The 18,803-nt window shown below is 40.6% G+C and overlaps 1 protein-coding gene across 7 annotated transcripts in view; it reads right to left on the reverse strand.

Moving 5' to 3' along the window:
- The window catches only part of RBM47 (RNA binding motif protein 47), a 161,486-nt gene that overhangs the window by 60,374 nt on the left and 82,309 nt on the right, over positions 1 to 18,803 (reverse strand). Inside the window, exon 1 of one of the 7 annotated variants that reach the window (XM_060655175.3) lies at positions 13,528 to 15,663. The exons of 4 other annotated variants lie outside the window; for them this stretch is intronic. In XM_060655175.3, the coding sequence (XP_060511158.3) occupies positions 13,528 to 13,607 (80 nt within the window). In that variant the 5' untranslated portion in view covers positions 13,608 to 15,663. Of the gene's footprint in view, positions 1 to 13,527; positions 15,664 to 18,803 lie in introns of those variants that run through there. 2 more of the 7 variants (XM_060655174.3, XM_060655176.3) reach the window with 2 other exon arrangements.

Below are 18,803 nucleotides of genomic sequence, written 5' to 3' on the forward strand. Positions count from 1 at the left end.
CATGTACCAACTCTGAGCTAAGTACTTCTTCACATGTAGCTCACCTCATCCTCTCAACAACACTAAGCAGCAATAACTATCGTTAGGCTTATTTTACGCATGTGGAACCTGAAGCTTACAGAACTGAAATAAGTTGCCCCAAATCTCACGGCCACTAACTGGGAGAGACAGAATTCACAACCAGGCAGCTAGACTCCAGAGCTCGTGTTTTGACCCCAGAACTATGATGCCAAACAGACCCCACCAGCGGAAAGGTCAGTGCTTCATCAATCGTGCTGTGTACTTGCCTCATGGATTCAGCTGCCTTGTCACTCTGTCCCCAGAGGGGAAGTCCGAGCACACTGGCTCAGCTTCAGCATTGGTCACTCACACTTACAAACTAACTGTCTAGTGGGATGAAGAATGAAGACAATAGCTAGAATGAAGTAAACAGGAGTGCCTGGATGGCTCAGATGGTTAAGCATCAAGACTCTTGATTTCGGTTCAGGTCATGATCTCACTGTTCATAGAACTGAGCCCCTAGTCAGGCTCTGTGCTGTCAGTGGGGAGCCTACTTGGGATTCTTTCTCTCCCTCCCTCTCTCTCTCTCTGCCCCACCCCCATGCACGCTCCTCTCTCTCTCTCTCAAAATAAACAAACTTAAAAAAAAAAAGAAAGAAAGAAAGAATGCAGTAAACAACCTAACCTCCCAGTTTAAAAAAGAGCTAATGAAACCTGAAACAGCCTAAGGGAAGAATGGAGTTCAGTAAGAGTAAAGAGTCAAATGGAAGTAAAAGAAATGGAGAACAGAAAAACAATAAAGAAAATGAATGAAACCAAAAGTTGGTTCTAATAAAGAAAATGAATGAAACCAAAAGTTGGTTCTTTGAAAAGATTGGCAACATTGACAAACCTGTAGTTAGAATGGCCAAGAAAATTAAAAAAAGACTCAACTTAGCAAACTCAGAAATAAAAGAGGGGACATCACTACAGGCACACCTCGGAGATACCGTGGGCTCAGTTCATGACCACCACAACAAAGCAAATGTCACAATAAAGCAAGTCAAATGTATTTTTGTGTTCCTAATGCATATAAAAATTATGTTTACACTGTACTGTAGTCTATTAAGTGTGCAATAGCATTATGTCTAAAAAAACAATGTATGGAGCACCTGGGTGGCTCAGTCGGTTGAGCGACCGACTTCGGCTCAGGTCACGATCTCACGGTTTGTGAGTTCGAGCCCTGCGTCGGGCTCTGTGCTGCCAGCTCAGAGCCTGGAGCCTGCTTCTGATTCTGTGTTTCCCTCTCTCTCTGACCCTCCCCCACTCATGCTCTGTCTCTCTCTGCCTCAGAAATAAATAAACATTAAAAAAAATTTTTTTTAATAAAAATAAAAAAAATTAAAAAAACAATTTATGTACCTTAATTAAGAAATACTTTATTGCTAAAACATGCTAACCGTGATCTGAGTTATCATCGAGCCAAATCTTTTTGCAGGAGGAGGGTCTTGCCTCAATGTTGATGCCCACTGACTGATCAGGGTGGTGGTTGCTGAAGGCTGGGGTGGCTCTGGCAATTTCTTAAAATAAGACAACAATGAAGTTTGACAGATCGATTGCCTCTTCCTTTCTCAAGAACACCCAGAGGCCACTGTAGTATTATTTATTGGCCTAATTTCAATATAGTGTCTCAGGAAAAAGGGAGGTCCAAGGAGAGGGAGAGAGATGGGGGAATGGCCAGTCAGTGAAGCAGTCAGAATGTACACAAAATTTATTGATAAAGTTTGCCATCTTATATGGGTGTGCTTCATAATGCCCCCAAACAATTATAATAGTAATACCAATGATCACCAATAACAGATCACCATAACAAATATAATGAGAAAGTTTGAAATATTGTGAGAATTACCAAAATGTGACACAAAGAGAGTGAAGTGAGCAAATGCTGTTGGAAAAACGGTGTTGACAAAACTCCTACAACTCAATAAAAAGACAAACAACCCAGTTAAAAAACAGGCAAAGGATCTGAACTAAACATTTCTTCAAAGAAGGTATACAAATGGCCAAAAAAAAAAAAAAAAAAAAATCACATGAAAAACATTCAACATAATTAGCCATCAGGGAAATGCAAATTAAAACCACAAGGCTATACCACTTCACACCCACTAGGAAGGCTATAATAAAAAAAAAAAAGGTAACAAGGGTTGACATGCATATGAAAAAACTGGAACCCTCATATACTGCTGGTGGGAAAGTAAAATGGTGCAGCCACTTTAGAAAACCGTCTGGCAGTTCCTCGGGTTGAACACAGACTTACCATATGACCCAGCAATTCTACTCCTAACTATATGCCCGAGAGAAATGAATACTTAGGACCACACAAAAATTTGCACATAAATAATCATAGCAGTATTATAATAGCCCAAGTAGAGACAACACAGATATCATCAATTGATGAATAAATAAATAGACAAATAAAATGTGGCATATTCAGGGCACCTGGGTGGTTTAGTCAATTAAGCATCCAACTCTTGGTTTCGACTCAGGTCATGATCTCATGGTTCAGGAGCTTGAGTCCCGTGTCAGGCTCCATGCTGACAATGTGGAGCCTGCTTGGGATTCTCTCTCTCCCTCTCTCTCTCTGTCTCTCTCTCTCTCTCTCTCTCTCTCTCAATCTCAATAAATACATAAATACATAAACATTTTTAAATACTATTAAAAATGTACTCAGCACTACTTTAGTGCTGAATACTGTTCTGTAGTATGAATGTACTACATATATTCATGTGGTATATTCATACTACAGAACAATATTCAGCACTAAAAAGGAATGAAGTATTAATACTTTCTATAACATGGATGAATCTTGAAAACATTAAGTAGGTGAAAGAAGTCAGTCACAAAAGACCACATTTTGTATTGATTCCATTTATATGAAATGTTCATAATGGGCAAATCTATAAAGACAGAAAGTAGATTAGTGGTTGTATAGGGCTGGCAATGGGGGGTGGCAGGTGGGAAAGAAATGGAAGTGACTGGTAATGGGTACAGAGGATTTTTTTAGGGAGGTGATGAAAATGTTCTGTAACTGATTATAATGATGGTTATACAACTGTGAACATACTAAAAACTCAGTGGTGTGTATACTTTAAATAGGTGAAATGTACTATGTGAATTATATCCCAAATAAAGCTATTATATCTATCTCTATCTCTATCTTTATCTCTATCTCTATATCTCTATCTCTATAGTGTGTGTGTGTGTGTGTGTGTGTGTGTGTGTGTGTGTCCAGTATGTCAGAGTGGAAGTCAGCAAAGGCTGACACTCACCATGCCCACTTCATAAGGATAGATTTCAAAGGCTTACCCCAGATTTCTCCCATTCCAACCATCATGCCCAAGTGGCAAAAGCTGGGTATGCAGCTGTGGTAGCTGTGATGTTCATGTTACATGTTACCCCTAATTTCATTTCAGACTAGAACTGTATAGGTAAAATCTCACCACAGAGAAACATTACAGAGAAGGTCAGGGCAATATTTTATGTCCTGGTGGATGGCTTAGTACTCCAGCTTCTTATTCACAGTGAATTGCTTTCCAAGAAAATGCTCTCTGGTCCCCACTCAATCAGCACTCCCCCTGTGACGAAAGTCCCCGATGGTGTCTGTGTGTACACGCATGTGCATACATGCTTTGCTGGAGATGGGAGTCTGTGGGCCAGAGCACTGCTAAACTGAGCGATGTGTAAGTAACCTCCCTTCTCAGCCCCAGCAAATGATGATTTTCCTTCCCCTTGTATCTTCCTCCTGAATCGTCTTCATTCCAGTCAACTTTGCTTTCCAACATCTCAGAATGGTTTAGCAGAAAGAAAACAAGCTTTAGAATCTGGTAGGCAAGAGCCCAAAAACTAACCTTATTCCTTTCCACTTAGTAACCTTGGGCAAGCCTCAGATGTCAAGTTTGTAAAATGCATATCACACAGTATCCAAACCGTTAAAAAATATTTCTAGAGTTTCCACTATGTGTTGGGTACTGAGAATACACACCTGAGTAAGACACAGACTCTTAGGTAAAAAAATTCATGGTCTAGTAGGAGACATAGAAATATACACAAATAATTATTACAATGCAGTGCGATAAATGCCATGATAGATAGTATCATAAAGGAGGGAGGGATTGATTCTCTTAACAGTGGAAAAGAAGGAAGAAGGCTTCATGGCGTGGCTGTGAGACTTTGCTAAGACAATGTGTCCATAGAACCCTTGGCGCGTAGCAAGTGCTCAGAGAGTGTGAAGTTCTTGCCCCACCAAGGGCCCTAGGAATTCAGAAGAAGAAAAAAATAAGTTTGGGCAAGGGAGGTAAGAACCTGGAAAGGACTGTTCACTGCTCTGGTCAGAGTTATTATTAAGAGCTAATTCAACTAAAGAAAACTGGGCATCACTTTTTTTATTTCTTCCTGCCCATAAATATACTAACTAGAAAGATATAAATGCAGATGTCCTGGGTTTAATATTGTGTATTTTAACCTATAATTCTAACTTTGCCAAATTAGAATGTCAAGTAAAATGGCCCCCCCAAAAATTCTTAACTCTTTCTTCAGCCAATACATATGCATTTACTGACCACCCCCCTCCCCATTATGTGGCACCAGGCAACAGAGACATAAAATTACTTATGACAAGCTTAGAAATGACTAGGGCAGATAAAACAAGACTTTAATAATTGTAACACAGGGCAGAACAACGTGTTGTTTTTATTCCCTCACAATAATTGCTCAGGAGGTTTACTTGCTCTTGAAACAAAGCAGGGAGTTAATATTGATAATAATGGTTCCTTCCTGATCAGACCTGTACCTCTATTCTAATTTTGAGAAATAGATATTTGGAAATGGGCTTCCCCTTGGTGATAAAAAAGATATGATAAAGTTTCTCACTAGAGACAAGTCAAGTACTCAATGTTCTCAGAGCAAAATCTTGCTGAAATGATAAAACCTCCACTGGTTATCAAGAGGCTTAGCTGTGCAGATAAACAACCTTGAGAGTCAGTAAATCTACGGTAGTACAAGGCACGTGGTGCGTGTAACTCAACTTTGGAGTCTGTGGCATACGATGTGGGGATTCCTAAACCAGAGATCAACGCAGCACCTGCACTAAGGATATAGCAGATCCCTACTTTCTCCTGCCCATCCACCTTCCCGTGTTCCCTGGTAAAGACCCCTCCACCTCCCGTAAATCAGAGATAGGTCCATGCAGGTAAATCACAGTCCATCTGGGGATGAGAAAGCTGTGGGGTTTTCCTTAGGAATGAAAGTTGTAAGAACAATGTAAGCCTGAAGTTGCCAAAATAAAACCAATGCAGAGGACAACAGGCTGGGAGATAGAAAAACAATCCTGATGACCTGTTTTGACTCCTTTGATCCAGCCATGTGTCACCCTTTGGAATTCCCAGTTATGTAAATATATATGTATACATGTAACTTCATGTATAGAATTAAATTTGATAGATTTGTTTGTTGATTGATTCCTTAAGCTACTTGGGATTGGAATTCTGACACTTACAACCAAAAGAGTCCTAATTAGAAAGGGTCTCACTGCACTGCTCTTCCTCAGTGTATATTATTATGGGGGTGGGGGTAACCAAGAAGGTCACAGAGTAATCACACCTGACCCATCCCCTCTTTCCATTCCTTTTTCCAGTTCAGCAAACGTACTCTCCAGGTGCCAGAGAAAGCCACCATCTTCCCTCCTTAATTCCTTCAGTAAAATTTTACTCTATGCCTCTTCACCCTTATTGAAAGGGCATTTCATCATTTTTGGTATAATGGAAGAATGGTGTGAATCTAACGTATCTTTGAAGAGAAGTGCTAGAATTCAAACAGAAAATCAACAAAGGACATTCCGATGAAAGAGGGCTCCTCCTAGAAGTTTCTTATGTTTAACTTCTGAAAAGTGGTCAGATCTCTCTCTCTGTGTAGTAGAATCTTACAAAAAATTCTCTCATTCATGGAGAGAGCCTTTTTGCAATGATTACAACAGAATGCCATGAAGTGCAGCCCCCAATAAAAGGCCTGTCTATCCTACATCTGTGTCTGCTGTCCTGAGCAGTGTTAACTAGGATTGCTCAAAGAATTCAAAAAACAATTGATCATCCGTATTTTTCTCTTTCCTTTTATTTTATCTGCCTTCTCCTACTTCCCTCTTAGAAAAAGAGTGTAGATTAAGAATAAAGAACAAAACCTACCGGGAGGCAACTTTTACAGGAAGCCATGGAAAATCCGTTAAGAGAATTTTTGACCAGGGCTGACCCAGATCAGTGCCTGTGAGGGCTAAGCAGTGGCTCATCCATAAATCTGTTTATGTACAGTGCAAAGCAGGGCTACCAGCAGGAAGGATGGCTTCCAAACCATCATTCAGTCTAAACTATTATATACCAACCCTGCTTGTGGAACTAAAACAAATTAAAAACAAAGAAACAACAACAACAACAACAAACCAGCCATCACAACAACTAGAATTTTTGTAGGGTCCTGGGCCTTGGTAGTTTTTAAAGCTCCTCCAGGTAATTCTAGTATGTAGCCAAGGTCAAATTCCATTAATTTATACAGACATCCAGACAAAATCTTTCTCCAACCATTGCAATGTTCTGGGTTGTTTTGGCTGTAACCAAAATGGCTACCAACAAAGCCTAGGGTATTCTCATTCTTTCTCTTCCACAGATGATTACGTTATCAGTTACAAAGCCTTTACAGAGTATCAGCCTGAACTAAGCACCTTACATACATCATCTCTAAGCTTTACAACCATCCTGGACAATGGTCCTCAGTAAATACTTGTTGAATGAATATATAAATAAGCAAGGACAATGGCAGTGCAAGACTCAGGGGGAAAGGCTACCTCACCTGGACTCATCTCTGTTCCAGATAGTTGCCCTTTCTCCAGCACCCCCATCTCTGAGGTTCCCACAATCTCACTGATGGATAGGACCCTCTACACACATCTTGACCCCATGGCAATCTAATCTGGTTTTCCTATAGCTCCAAGAGTTAAAAAATAATTATTTTTAAACTGAGTCTAACCCAGGACATGTTTTTGTTTAGTTCTAAAGAAAATGCCCATTTGTCAGGAGGGTGTATTGAGGTAAGTTAAGATTCAACAATTTTTTTAGTGCTCCTATACTAAAACTAATCTGAGGGTAAAGGTAAACTCCAGCATTTACTAAATGATGTGGCTTTGTTCAAGGCCCTGAGCGCTCAGTGCCTCAGTTTCCCCATTTGTAAAAGGTGTTAATGATCCCTAGCCAGTAGAGCCTTTATAAGATTGTAAGCACCTGGTACAATGACTGACGCATAGTAAGTACCCAAATAGTATGACCTGAGAAGCCATCGTAGACCAAAGAGTGTTGTTGAAGAAGTGCTGTCTTTAATGGCTGACACAGCTCACCAAACACTGTGTGGTTGGCAGTGTGGGCCAGTGGGAAGAACTGGGAACAGTGGAGGTAGAAAATCTGGATGTCAGCTCCTTCACTAACCAGGTGTATGATCTTGGCCTCTCTATTTCAGCTTTCTCACATACAAAACGGGCATATTTTACAACTCAAAAATTTTCTATAAAAGGTAAACAAAATTCAAAAAGTATTTTAAGAAGTATACAAATGGGGGCACCTGAGTGGCTCAGGTGGTTAAGCATCTGATTCTTGATTTCAGCTCAGGTCGTGATCTCACGGTTCATGAGATGGAGTCCTATGTTGGGCTCTGCACAGACAGTGTGGAACCTGCGAGGGATTCTCTTTCTCCCTCTCTGCTCCTCCCCCCACCCAAATAAATAATAAATATTTTAAAAACACAAATGTTTAAAAAGAAAAAAAAAGGAAGTATACAAATCTAAGATATTCTTCCTGTGCTTGTTCATAAATTTAAAAAGAATCAAATCTTTGATGACTGTTCTCAAGCATCCCATAAGAAAGGGGCTGTCATTACCTGTGCAAATAATAAAGCAAAAAATCTTTGCATGTACTGACTGCTGTTTCTAAAAGTGACGTAGAATTTCGACTGAGACACTATCCAGATGCTTCCTTGTCTTCCATTGGGCAAGGGTGCCTTGCTGAAATGACCTGACTGCACCAAAGAGCCCAGAATATTAATGCAAATTTAAAAACATAACCCCTCTCATCCACCACCGTAAAGAAATTTAAAGGTCATATGCCTCCTTTTGTTATTCTAAGGGAAGGACATTCTGAGCAAGTCTCCAGTAACTTTTGAAGTTAGAATGGAATATTTGTGAATGCACATATTTGTAGGCTGGGAAGTTGAGGTAGGTAGTAGTGAGAAGGAAATTTAGAAACTTATTCATCTCTAAGATATTCAGTTGAGTCGGACTTTGACACCCATGGGATCAGCACCCAGAGCTTTGTGTGAGTTAGAATTTGAAGCTCTTCTAACCCCATTGTGAAAGACACGACCTTTGTCTCCCAGGAAATTTCGCAGCAAGTCTGACTTGAAACTTACACCTACCTTTCTTACTGAATATTTCTTTACCCATAAATATTAAAACCTGATCTTAAAAAAGAACTCTCAAAACTTGCTATATATAGATGTTAGAATACCATGTGCATCTGAAAATAATAACTATTCATAAGCAAAAATAATGATTCATAAGCAAAGGTTCAGTGAATGAAAACTACATAAGGGAGCCCGTTTTCATAATGAAACCAACTTCGAGGGGAAAGAGAGAGAAAATGGCCTGAGTGAAGTCAGGTCAACAGCCAGCTTTCCTGCACTGCTGCATGAAAGTGAAGTCTTCGGGGTGCCTGGGTGGCTCAGTCGGTTGAGCGTCCGACTTCGGCTCAGGTCATGATCTCACAGTCCGTGAGTTCAAGCCCCGTGTCGGGCTCTGTGCTGACAGCTCAGAGCCTGGAGCCTGTTTCAGATTCTGTGTCTCTGTCTCTCTCTGCCCCTCCCCTGCTCATGCTCTCGCTCTCGCTCTCTGTCTCAAAAATAAAAAATAAATGCTAAAAAAAAAAAAAAAAAAGAAAGTGAAGTCTTCGATAACGAAGTGGCCTCTGGCATGGTCTTTGCCAGGACCAGATTGCCCCTGGTGTAATCAACAGCTTGCGTGTTTAGGTCGGATCAACTGTTAAGTCATGAAACTTTTCTCAAGCTCAGTTTCCTCATCTGTAAAAAAGTGGCAGTCGCCTCCCAGGGGGATGGAGTCAGTTAAGTAAACACCCTACACAGAGCACTTACTTAGTAAATATACTCCCAGAAACAGACTTTTCTCTCTCCACCCCTCCGGGTGATAACACTTCCAACCACACCCTTTCTGAGATCACTTAACTTTAAAGCACTGGCACACACAGGGAATGATTTTCAGCCCATATAGCCACGTTTTTCAATCCCCCAAACATATTAAATGGTGGTCTATTCTTACAAAGGAACACTAGGCAGCAATGAAGGAATAAATTCCAGCTACATGACACAATGTGGACAAATGCCACAGACACAATATTGAATGAAAGATACCAGGTACAAAAAAGCACATATGGTTTCATTTTTATGTTCAAGAACAGCCAAAGCTACTTATTTTACAAATACTGCTTCCATGGTAGGACAAATCAAAATAATGATCATCTTGAGCCACGGGGTGACAGAGAGGAGAAGCACAAAGGAACCTTCTGGACACTGAAAATGTTCTGTACCTTGATCTGAGTGGTTGTTACACAGGTGCGTACGTATGTAAAAATTCATCAAGCTGTACACTTAAGAGTTGTGCACTTTACTGCCTTTGTTACACCTCAATAATGTTTCAAATAATATTTTAAATATTTTTAAATTATTGTAATTATTAAATATTATTATTAAATTATTTTAATTAAAAATAATGTTTAAAATAATGTTTTTAACAGATTTCATTTTTTAAATAATTTCTACAGCCAACATGGGGCTCACACCCACAATCCCAAGATCAAGAGTTTGCACACTCCACCAACTGAGCCAGCCAAGGTGCCCTTAAAATAATATTTTTTTCAAAGCATTTATTGGACTTAGTCTTATTATATGGAAGTTTCTCTCTTGTGCATTCTTCCAGGCTCTTTTTACATTTACATATATATGTACATGATAAATGTGTTCATTGGTACCTCATAATTGTAGAAATAAAGAATTACTCATATATGAAATTTTCCAAATAATTGCATCCACTTAAGTAAGCAAAGGTTACTTAAGTAAGGAAACCATTACTTTCTTCGATGAAAATCTTTATGAAATGATTTACAGTCTTCACTATCATTTTAAACAGACAATATTGAGTACATTCCTCTTGGTGAACCAAGGTTATCCTTAGAAACTTATATCGTCAAGCTGGGCTGAGACTGAGCTATAACTTCAGGAGCTATTGCTTCTATACTGATGACGGTAGCTTTTGCCCCTTCTCTGTTATCTGTGGCTACTGCTTTCTGTCACCTGCCTGTCTCTGAGGATCCCGGTCCTTCTCATTTGCTTTCTCCCATGCATTTATTTGTAGGGTTGGTGCCTATCTTTTGCATGCCTAGTATGTACTAAGCACTGGAGATAATTGTAGCAAAGAAGACACTCATTATCCATGACCTAAGGGGATCTAGATTTTAGCAGAGGAGTCAAGTATAAAATCATTTTGCAACATACACAAATGTTGGATCATTCTGTTGTACACTTGAAACTTATAATGCTGGGGCACCTGGGTAGCTCAGTCAGTGAAGCATCCGACTGCAGCTCAGGTCATGATCTCACAGTTCGTGGGTTCAAGCCCTGAGTAGGGCTCTGTGCTGATAGCTTGGAGCCTGGAGCCTGCTTTGGATTCTGTGTCTCCCTCTGTCTCTGCCCCTCCCCCGCTTACACTCCATCTTTCTCTCTCTCAAAATAAATTTTAAAAAATAATTAAAAAAAAACAGTATAAAACAAATGTGATGACTATCATAAAGGGGAAAGCATAGGACCTAATTCAGGAGGTCACTTCAAAGAAGTGCCATTTAAGCAATGAGAAATGAAAACCAAGTCCAGAGTGAGACCTTAGTATTTGCTGAATGAGAATGAATGCATGAGTGATCATTAGCCAACAGAGTTCTGAATTATCGAAAGATGCCTAAATCAAGAGTCAACAGGCATTCAGTGAGGCCCTGATGAACTTAATGACATGAATTTTGGTGGCGATGAGGACTATATTCTGCTTTAAGACACTGAGTTACTTGACAAATGAAGAATTTTTACTCATTGTTCAGCTAACTATATGTATTCAGTTTTCATTTCATGCTACCAACACAAAACCAGCCCCAAACAGCCCAAATCTTTACGATGATTCCTCTATCTTGCCTGCATAGTTCTGACCCCTAGCTCCTATGAATGTGACTTTCCTGGTATAGTTACCCAAAATTATCTGCAAAGGTAGCTGTCACCCACCCACGCTTCTGTGTGACAACTCTGTCCAAGCAAGCCAAAGCAGCCCCAACTTCTCGGGCAGTACTGAATGTTGCAAACTGCCACCTAATTTGGGGCCTATTATTGTCCCTGAAGCGTTCACCTTCATGACATATACAAATCAAGAACTTGCATTCTAAGGAAAAAAGGAACAGACGACAACAACCTTTGTGGAGAGACTATCCAATTATCTGCCTTTTAAAGCAAACCTGATATAGAAACATTATTATCATATCACATAGCAGCAAAGTTTAAAATGACAGAGCTAGGAGTCAATGTATTCAGGACTTAATCTGACCTATGAGTTGGCCCATTAACAAACTATCATGTAAGGGAGAGCAAGAGGTACAAACATAGCCTTTGGTGATCATAGCTTCTTACAATTCCGTGTAGATCTTTGGGACTCAATATCTGAAAAAGCTAAACAAAGGAGCTACACTGAATAAGGATTTTCCCAATGACATAAAGGGAAACAAGGAATGACAAGCATCTGGAAAGGGTGTATTTTTAGACTTCTTCCCCAGAGTCTTTCTGTTCATCTGTTAAGATTTCACACATAAAACTTCATCCCTCTAGTTCAGCTACAGTAGAATTAACACATGAGCTCCTCCACTGGTTAAACTCTAGTTTGGATTTATGTGGCATCATACATGGTGAAAAGTTTCACAGACTATTCATCATCTAAGTGCAACCAAGGGACAGACAAGTAGAGAGCAAGCATTCTTCCCTCTCTTTCGAAATCTTCAGAGTGGTAAGAAAAAGTTAATCCGCTTGTCAAAAGTCACATAAACTTTCGGTAGTCAGGGTAGTGAAACTGCTGGCTGTTAAACCTGATTTTCTGACACGCATATACAAATAATCAAATCTGCTATCCTTCAGGTGAATGCGATGTCTTTTGACCTCCACGGCTGTTACTTTCAGTCCTATTTGCCTAAATACACAAAGCCACAGTGAAGTTTTCCCCATGAAGGAGGTTTCCTCTAATTTTGAAACAATCGTTTCTTCCAGCCATTTTGCAATGGACTGGGAACCTGTCAGGAGAAAGACTCTTGGCTCCTTACTATCAGTGTCACGAGGCAAATCATGTTTTTCCAAAATCAATGGCCTCTTAACTTCAGTACTGTCTTCATACTTTCGTCTCCCACTAAAAGGGCAAACAGGCCAAAGATCCCGTGTTTATTATAGTGAATACATTACACTGCGATTCCTTTCCCTGAGAACTCGAGCATTACAGAAATCTTCTGAAGCTATTCTTTTCCTACATTTTTCCTATTTATTGTTTGGGTTTTAGCCACTATTAACATGTCCCCAGGTATCTGCAATTGTTATTAAATTTGATCAAATGTAAACATTTGGCTAAGGCTCTAGTTTTATCATATATACTCGTACTTTTTTTACCAAAAATAAAAATTGATCAAATGTAAATATTTGGTTAAGGCTCTAGTTTTATCATATATACTCATATTTTTTTTACCAAAAAAAAGCTAGAATATAAATACTTAGTGTTTCCAAGAAGTATTCAGTCATTAGTTCTCCAAAATTAATCTATGAACTGCATATAGTCATTCCTAGAATGTTCTAAAAACACAGATTCGAGGATAAGAAGCAGTCTTTCAAGCTGACCTTTAATTTGCTATCTTGTCCAAACTTAACAGAAAAGGTAAGGAGGAAAGAAAGCTTCAAAGTATTTTCATGAAACCAGAACCACCATTTAGCAAAAGCTTTTAATGGCATGAGTCACGGGGCACACCGAAGTGCAAATCACAAGGTTACACGTCGCCTCCTAGAAACACCACACCTGGTTCCAAATTCTTTACTAAAGCAAATGCTCACTAACATCTCATTCAGATCACTGGAAAACCTCAAGCACAGGAAGATTTTACCTCACTCTCCATGACATTTAAGTCCCTCTAGTAAAACCGAAAACACCATTTGACTGAAAGTGAAGATTACAATTATCCGGGGACTCCGAGATACAGTTTGCAAAGAAATTATTTTTGCCCCTTCCTCCCCTCCCCGTTCCCGCCCGTTCAGCCGAAGGCAAACCAAATTGTATGTAATCTGAAAATTTAGATATTTATAAATAACAAAGTATGAAACAAGTACCTGCCAAACACCTGGAGCTCTCTTTCCTCTGCTTGCTCTCTCCTCCCACACTCTGGCAACGGAATGCCCTTCAAAACCATGGCTCAGTGCTTTTGGTAAATGTTTTACGAGACACTAAACAGCCTTGTGTCCCACCCTCAGAGCAAACACCATTGAGAGAACACAATATAATGGTTGCAAAGATATCGTGTGATGTACAATGATGCAAATGAATAGGCAGGCTCTATTTCTACACTTCCCCTTAAGGGGGAAAAAAAAAATTCCAAACCTGTGAGGGGTGGGGGTAGGCCGGCAGGAAGGGCTTGCAGAAATAAACCTTGACACTAGAAGCATTACAAGTTGTGTGTGCGTGTACGTGTGTGTGTTAAAACGGCATTACGATACTGCGCTCATTGTTCTCATCTCCGAGCAAGTCTTGGCTTGCTAACCTGAAAAAGCGTCCAAGGCAAGAGCTAATAAAGGGTAGAGTTCACCAGTGAGTCTGTAGACACAGTAGCAACTGTACATTTACCACCTCTCTCTATTTATTAGAGAAAATACAACTCAAAAAAGCCTCTCTAACCCTTCTTGCACAATCAACAAAATGTACTCCCCGTTTTCCATATCCCTCAAGTAACTCACAGTTAAAAGCCAACCTCTGCTCTGAACCAGAAGTTTTGCATTCCATTCAAGTTAACAATTACAACTGGAGGATAACAGAAACTTGCTGGCACTGAATTATTAGCATACCCAGAATGTCAGGTGCCTCTTGGTACCACCAGGGTTAACACGATAAAGAGAAGGTGCTCAGGGATCAGCTGCCTGGTTTTACAGAAACCACATACGGAGATGGCTGGAGTCTGGGGCCCATGTGGGCAACACACATCTACCTGCTCTTGGAGCTCTGAGTGGGACATCTGAGAAACGAGAAAGTAGAATTATTTAGCAAGTGTCAAGCCTACTCGCTAAAAGGAACCCAAGGCCGTCTAGAGGAGAAGATAAAGAATCGACTTTCGCTCTGAAATCACACACACAGCCAGGTTAGGCAAATAAGAAAACCCCATTCTCTTGTCCCCACCCCCTACCCCAGTCTCCAGGGATACTCAAAATTCTGTATTTCATATCTTTAGGATGTCTAGTGGAGTAGAAAGAAAACCAAACATAGGACTGAGATCATGGCTTTTCCACACACTAGCTGTGTGACCTTGAGCAAATCATTTAACCTCTTTGAGCCTATAAAATAAAAATGTCTCATCTATAAAATAAAATGTCTAGAACCAGGAAAGATATCCCAAAGAACTGAGAGCTCTCCCAATCTCAGAGCCTAGAAAATGGCACATTTTCAAAACTCAAGATTTCCAAATCTTAAGGGTTGTTGCAAATTGTTTTGTCCCCTTACGTTACAGTTATAGGTCCCATTTTATTTTCCATTTCCTCCTATTATAGATGCCTCAGGTTAGTGCTGTGACTAAAGGCAAGTGACTTCACTTCTCTTTTGTCTTTTGTATCGCAGGGTGGGTGTCTGCCTCCCAAGGGGCACCGTGAGGGGCCTCCCAGCCAGCGGCCTGAGTCCTTCTGATTTTACATTTCTCCTCTTCATGAATCCACCCGCCCTTGAACACAACCTCACTTTCCCTTTCCTTCTCTCCTTTCTCATTTTTCTTTTTCCCTTCCTTCCCTCCTTCCCTTTCTGCCTGACCTCCCTGAGAGACAGATGATGGAAATGTGGCAGAGAGTAATTATCCTCCTCATCCCATTTCTTCCATTATTTCATGTGTCATATCAAACACTCTGGGGAGGGAGGGAAGTCGGATGTTAGTCTATCATCCAGATTCTACTGGCGGGAACCCGAGACGCAGAGATTCAGCTGGTCTCAGGGCAATTGCAGACGGCGTCCTGCAGCTTGGCTTTCCTGACAGGCCAGGGTTGCCTCAGCTCAGCCCGGGCCTAAAATGTACCTCAGTGCCCCAATGTCCCCACCTGTTCTAGTCAATTCTACCTGCCAATTGTGGCATATTCTCCCCTGGGATCGCTCATCTCCTCATCTCCTTCCTTCTTCTGTCTTGGCTGGTCTTCCTCTTATTCTGTTTTTAGGATCTATCTCACTCAACCCCTATAACTCACTTTTGACGACCGCTATCCCTGTGTGCCTTTTTTTTTTTTTTTAATGTTTATTTGCTTTTTGAGAGAGAGAGAGAGAGAGAGAGAGAGCACAAGGGGGTGGGGAGGGGCAGAGAGAGAGGGAGACACAGAATCCGAAGCAGGCTCCAGGCTCTGAGCTGTCAGCACAGAGCCTGACGCAGGGCTTGAACTTGAACAAGATCATGACCTGAACCACTCAGGTGCCCCATTGTGTGCCTTTCTTTAGGCAAACCCAACAGGAGCAAATCTCCACCAAATGACAAACCTGTATGTTTGGGGGAAAATTATCCAGTTCCTAGGAGGCTTTCTTTATCAGTGCCCTTCTTGGGTCACGTATCCCATGTCACCCGGCACCCCACTCTTTGTGTGTACGTCAACTGCTTTCTAGACCACCAGAGTACCCACTTCTGCACCCATGCATGGAGCCCAGGGCTTAGGACTAAGGAACATACTGGAATTTTGATGAAAAAAATGTGAGGACATAGTATCTGAATCTAAAGCAGTGCCCTGATGGAGTAAACTTCAGGTATAAGCAAAGGCCTGAGTTTGGGGTTTTGATGTAGCTGCTTTGCACTTTTTTATATATATATATATATATATATAAAATATATATATATATATTACATTATATATATATATTTATACGTTATACATTATATAATGTATATATATACATTATTATGTATTACTGTATTAATGTATATATTTATACATTATACATTATACATTATATATATATATTATATATAATATATAATGTGTGTGTGTGTGTGTGTGTATATATATATATATATATATATATATATATATATATATTCAAACAAGGATAAGAAAAGTGGGTTATAAAGACAAGGTAGCAAATAAGCTAACCATCAAATTGTGCCATGAAACAAGCATCATTTACTAAATGTCTGCAATTACCCAGTACTTGATACATGTTACCTCATTTAATGTAATCGCACAGGAAGAGACAGACTCGGAGAGACTGCCCATGGGCAGGCAACTGATAAGGACAGAAGTGAAAATCAGAGGTCTCCATCCTTGCCCTTTGCCTGAGCTGTCCTCATGTGACACAAGCACACTGCAGCCTGCTCACTCCAGGGACGTGCCTGTTGCCCCAATCAAGAGCCACCTGCGGGTGTTTTCTGCCACTCTGTGTTCTGCTCAGAACCTGCTTGACCCTGTTTTTCTACTCTACGCCTTTTCCTTGTCCTCTCCACCTTCCTCCGGCCACCTTTGCTTCTTATCCCAAAGACAATCTGTCCTGTTCACTTGGAAATCTATTGGCAAACTCGAATACAGGGGCCCTCGTTTGACCACAAAACCAAATAGACAGTATGGATTGCCCCACTTAAGGAAGCCGTTTATAGTCATGTCTTCTGTGGCTGCAAATTTGATATTTGATTTTAAACACGGCAGGCTGTGTTAAAATTCCCTGTTCTATATAGATAGCACTTGGTGTGTGTGCTATTATATTCAAATATTATATTTCATGGTGCTCAGAGACTAAAACTCTGTGTCCCTGAGAAAGAACCATGCCTTCTGTACAAAATAAATGTTTATAATAAGATTTCCCCATTTCCAGCCATACACTTCTTTTTTTTTTTTATTTAAAAGTTTTTTTAATGTTTTTATTTATTTTTGAAACAGAGAGAGACAGAGCATGAGCAGGGGAGAGGCAGAGACAGAGGAAGACACAGAATCCAAAGCAGGCTCCAGGCTCTGAGCTGTCAGCACAGAGCCTGACGTGGGGCTCAAACTCACAGACCATGAGATCATGACCTGAGCTGAGGTCGGACGCTTAACCGACTGAGCCACCCAGGTGCCCCTCCAGCCATACACTTCTAAGTTGAGTTTTTGCTCTATTTTTTTTATGTCAGTGTGCAGGTATACCCCTGAAGTTCTGTGTTTTTTTTAATAAAAAAAATAATAAAGTTTATTTATTTATTTTTGAAAGAGAGAGATACAGCGAGGAAGGGGCAGAGAGAGAGGGAGACAGAGAATCCCAAGCAGGCTCCGCAGCTGTCAGTGCAAAGCCCAACGTGGGGCTCGAACTCACAAACAGTGAAATCATGACCTGAGCCAAAACCAAGAGTTGGACACTTAACCGACTGAGCCACCAGGCACCCCACCCCTGAAATTTTTAACTGCAAAGTTCCAATAGGGCAGAAGAATCTAACTCTGGCAAGTGCTACTCTCTTGCCCTGGGCTGCTTGCAAAGCATCTGTCAGTTCTAGAGGCTCCCTTCCAGCTTGGATATATATCCTTGAGTCTAGCATATATTTGTTCTGCAGGATGGTTCCAGATTCTGGAAGGGATTTTGAGTTCCCTTGGATACTAGGTTATAGGAGAGAAGAATCAGCAGAAGGTGGAGATTTTATTTGGAGCTGCTAAGTCGCTCAGACCCTGCCAAAGACCTGGCACTCCCCTGAATCACTCAAGCTTCTTCAGTTCTCTGGACCTTGCAAGTGTGGCCTCAGCAACTGTTCACCCCCCACTCCAGCTTAAACTCAGACACCCAAGGAAGGTGTCACAACGGCCCTGGGTGTTTTCCCAAGTTGCCCAAGGAAGGAGAGGTTGGAACAAGTGAGGAGAACACATGAGGAGTCTTCTCTGTCCAACACTGTCTTTCACTAGGACATCAACCACTAGACCAGCAGTTCTCAAATTGAGGTCTCTGAACACCCCGAAGAACCCTAAGGCTCTTGCAGAAGTCTGTAAGGCCATAACTATTTTCATAATAATTTTAATATTTGTGCCTCTTTCACTGAGTTAACATTTGCACTAACGGTGTAAAAGCAAAGGCGGGTAAGGCAGCACAAAATCAGGCACAGACAACAAAGTGTACTAGTAATCACAACATTTTTCACCGCTGGGCACTCAAAAGTTTGTTTTTAAAGCCCACTATCCTCAAGAATGTACCTGATGATGCAGGAAAAGATTAATTTTACTATATCTTGGCTCTCGAGTGTACATCTTTGTAATATTCTGTGTGAGGAGATGGGAAATACGCACATGGCTCTCTTGCTGCATACCAACTATGATGATAGTCTCAAGGAAAATCACTTTTGTGGGGTACAGAGTGAATGATAGCTGCTTTTGTCTTATAGAACACCATTTTTACCCGAACGAATGACTGATAGATAAAACCATGG

Source organism: Panthera onca, chromosome B1, assembly GCF_046562875.1.
Source record: "Panthera onca isolate mPanOnc1 chromosome B1, mPanOnc1 haplotype 2, whole genome shotgun sequence".
In the NCBI taxonomy this organism is placed as follows: Eukaryota; Metazoa; Chordata; class Mammalia; order Carnivora; family Felidae; genus Panthera; species Panthera onca.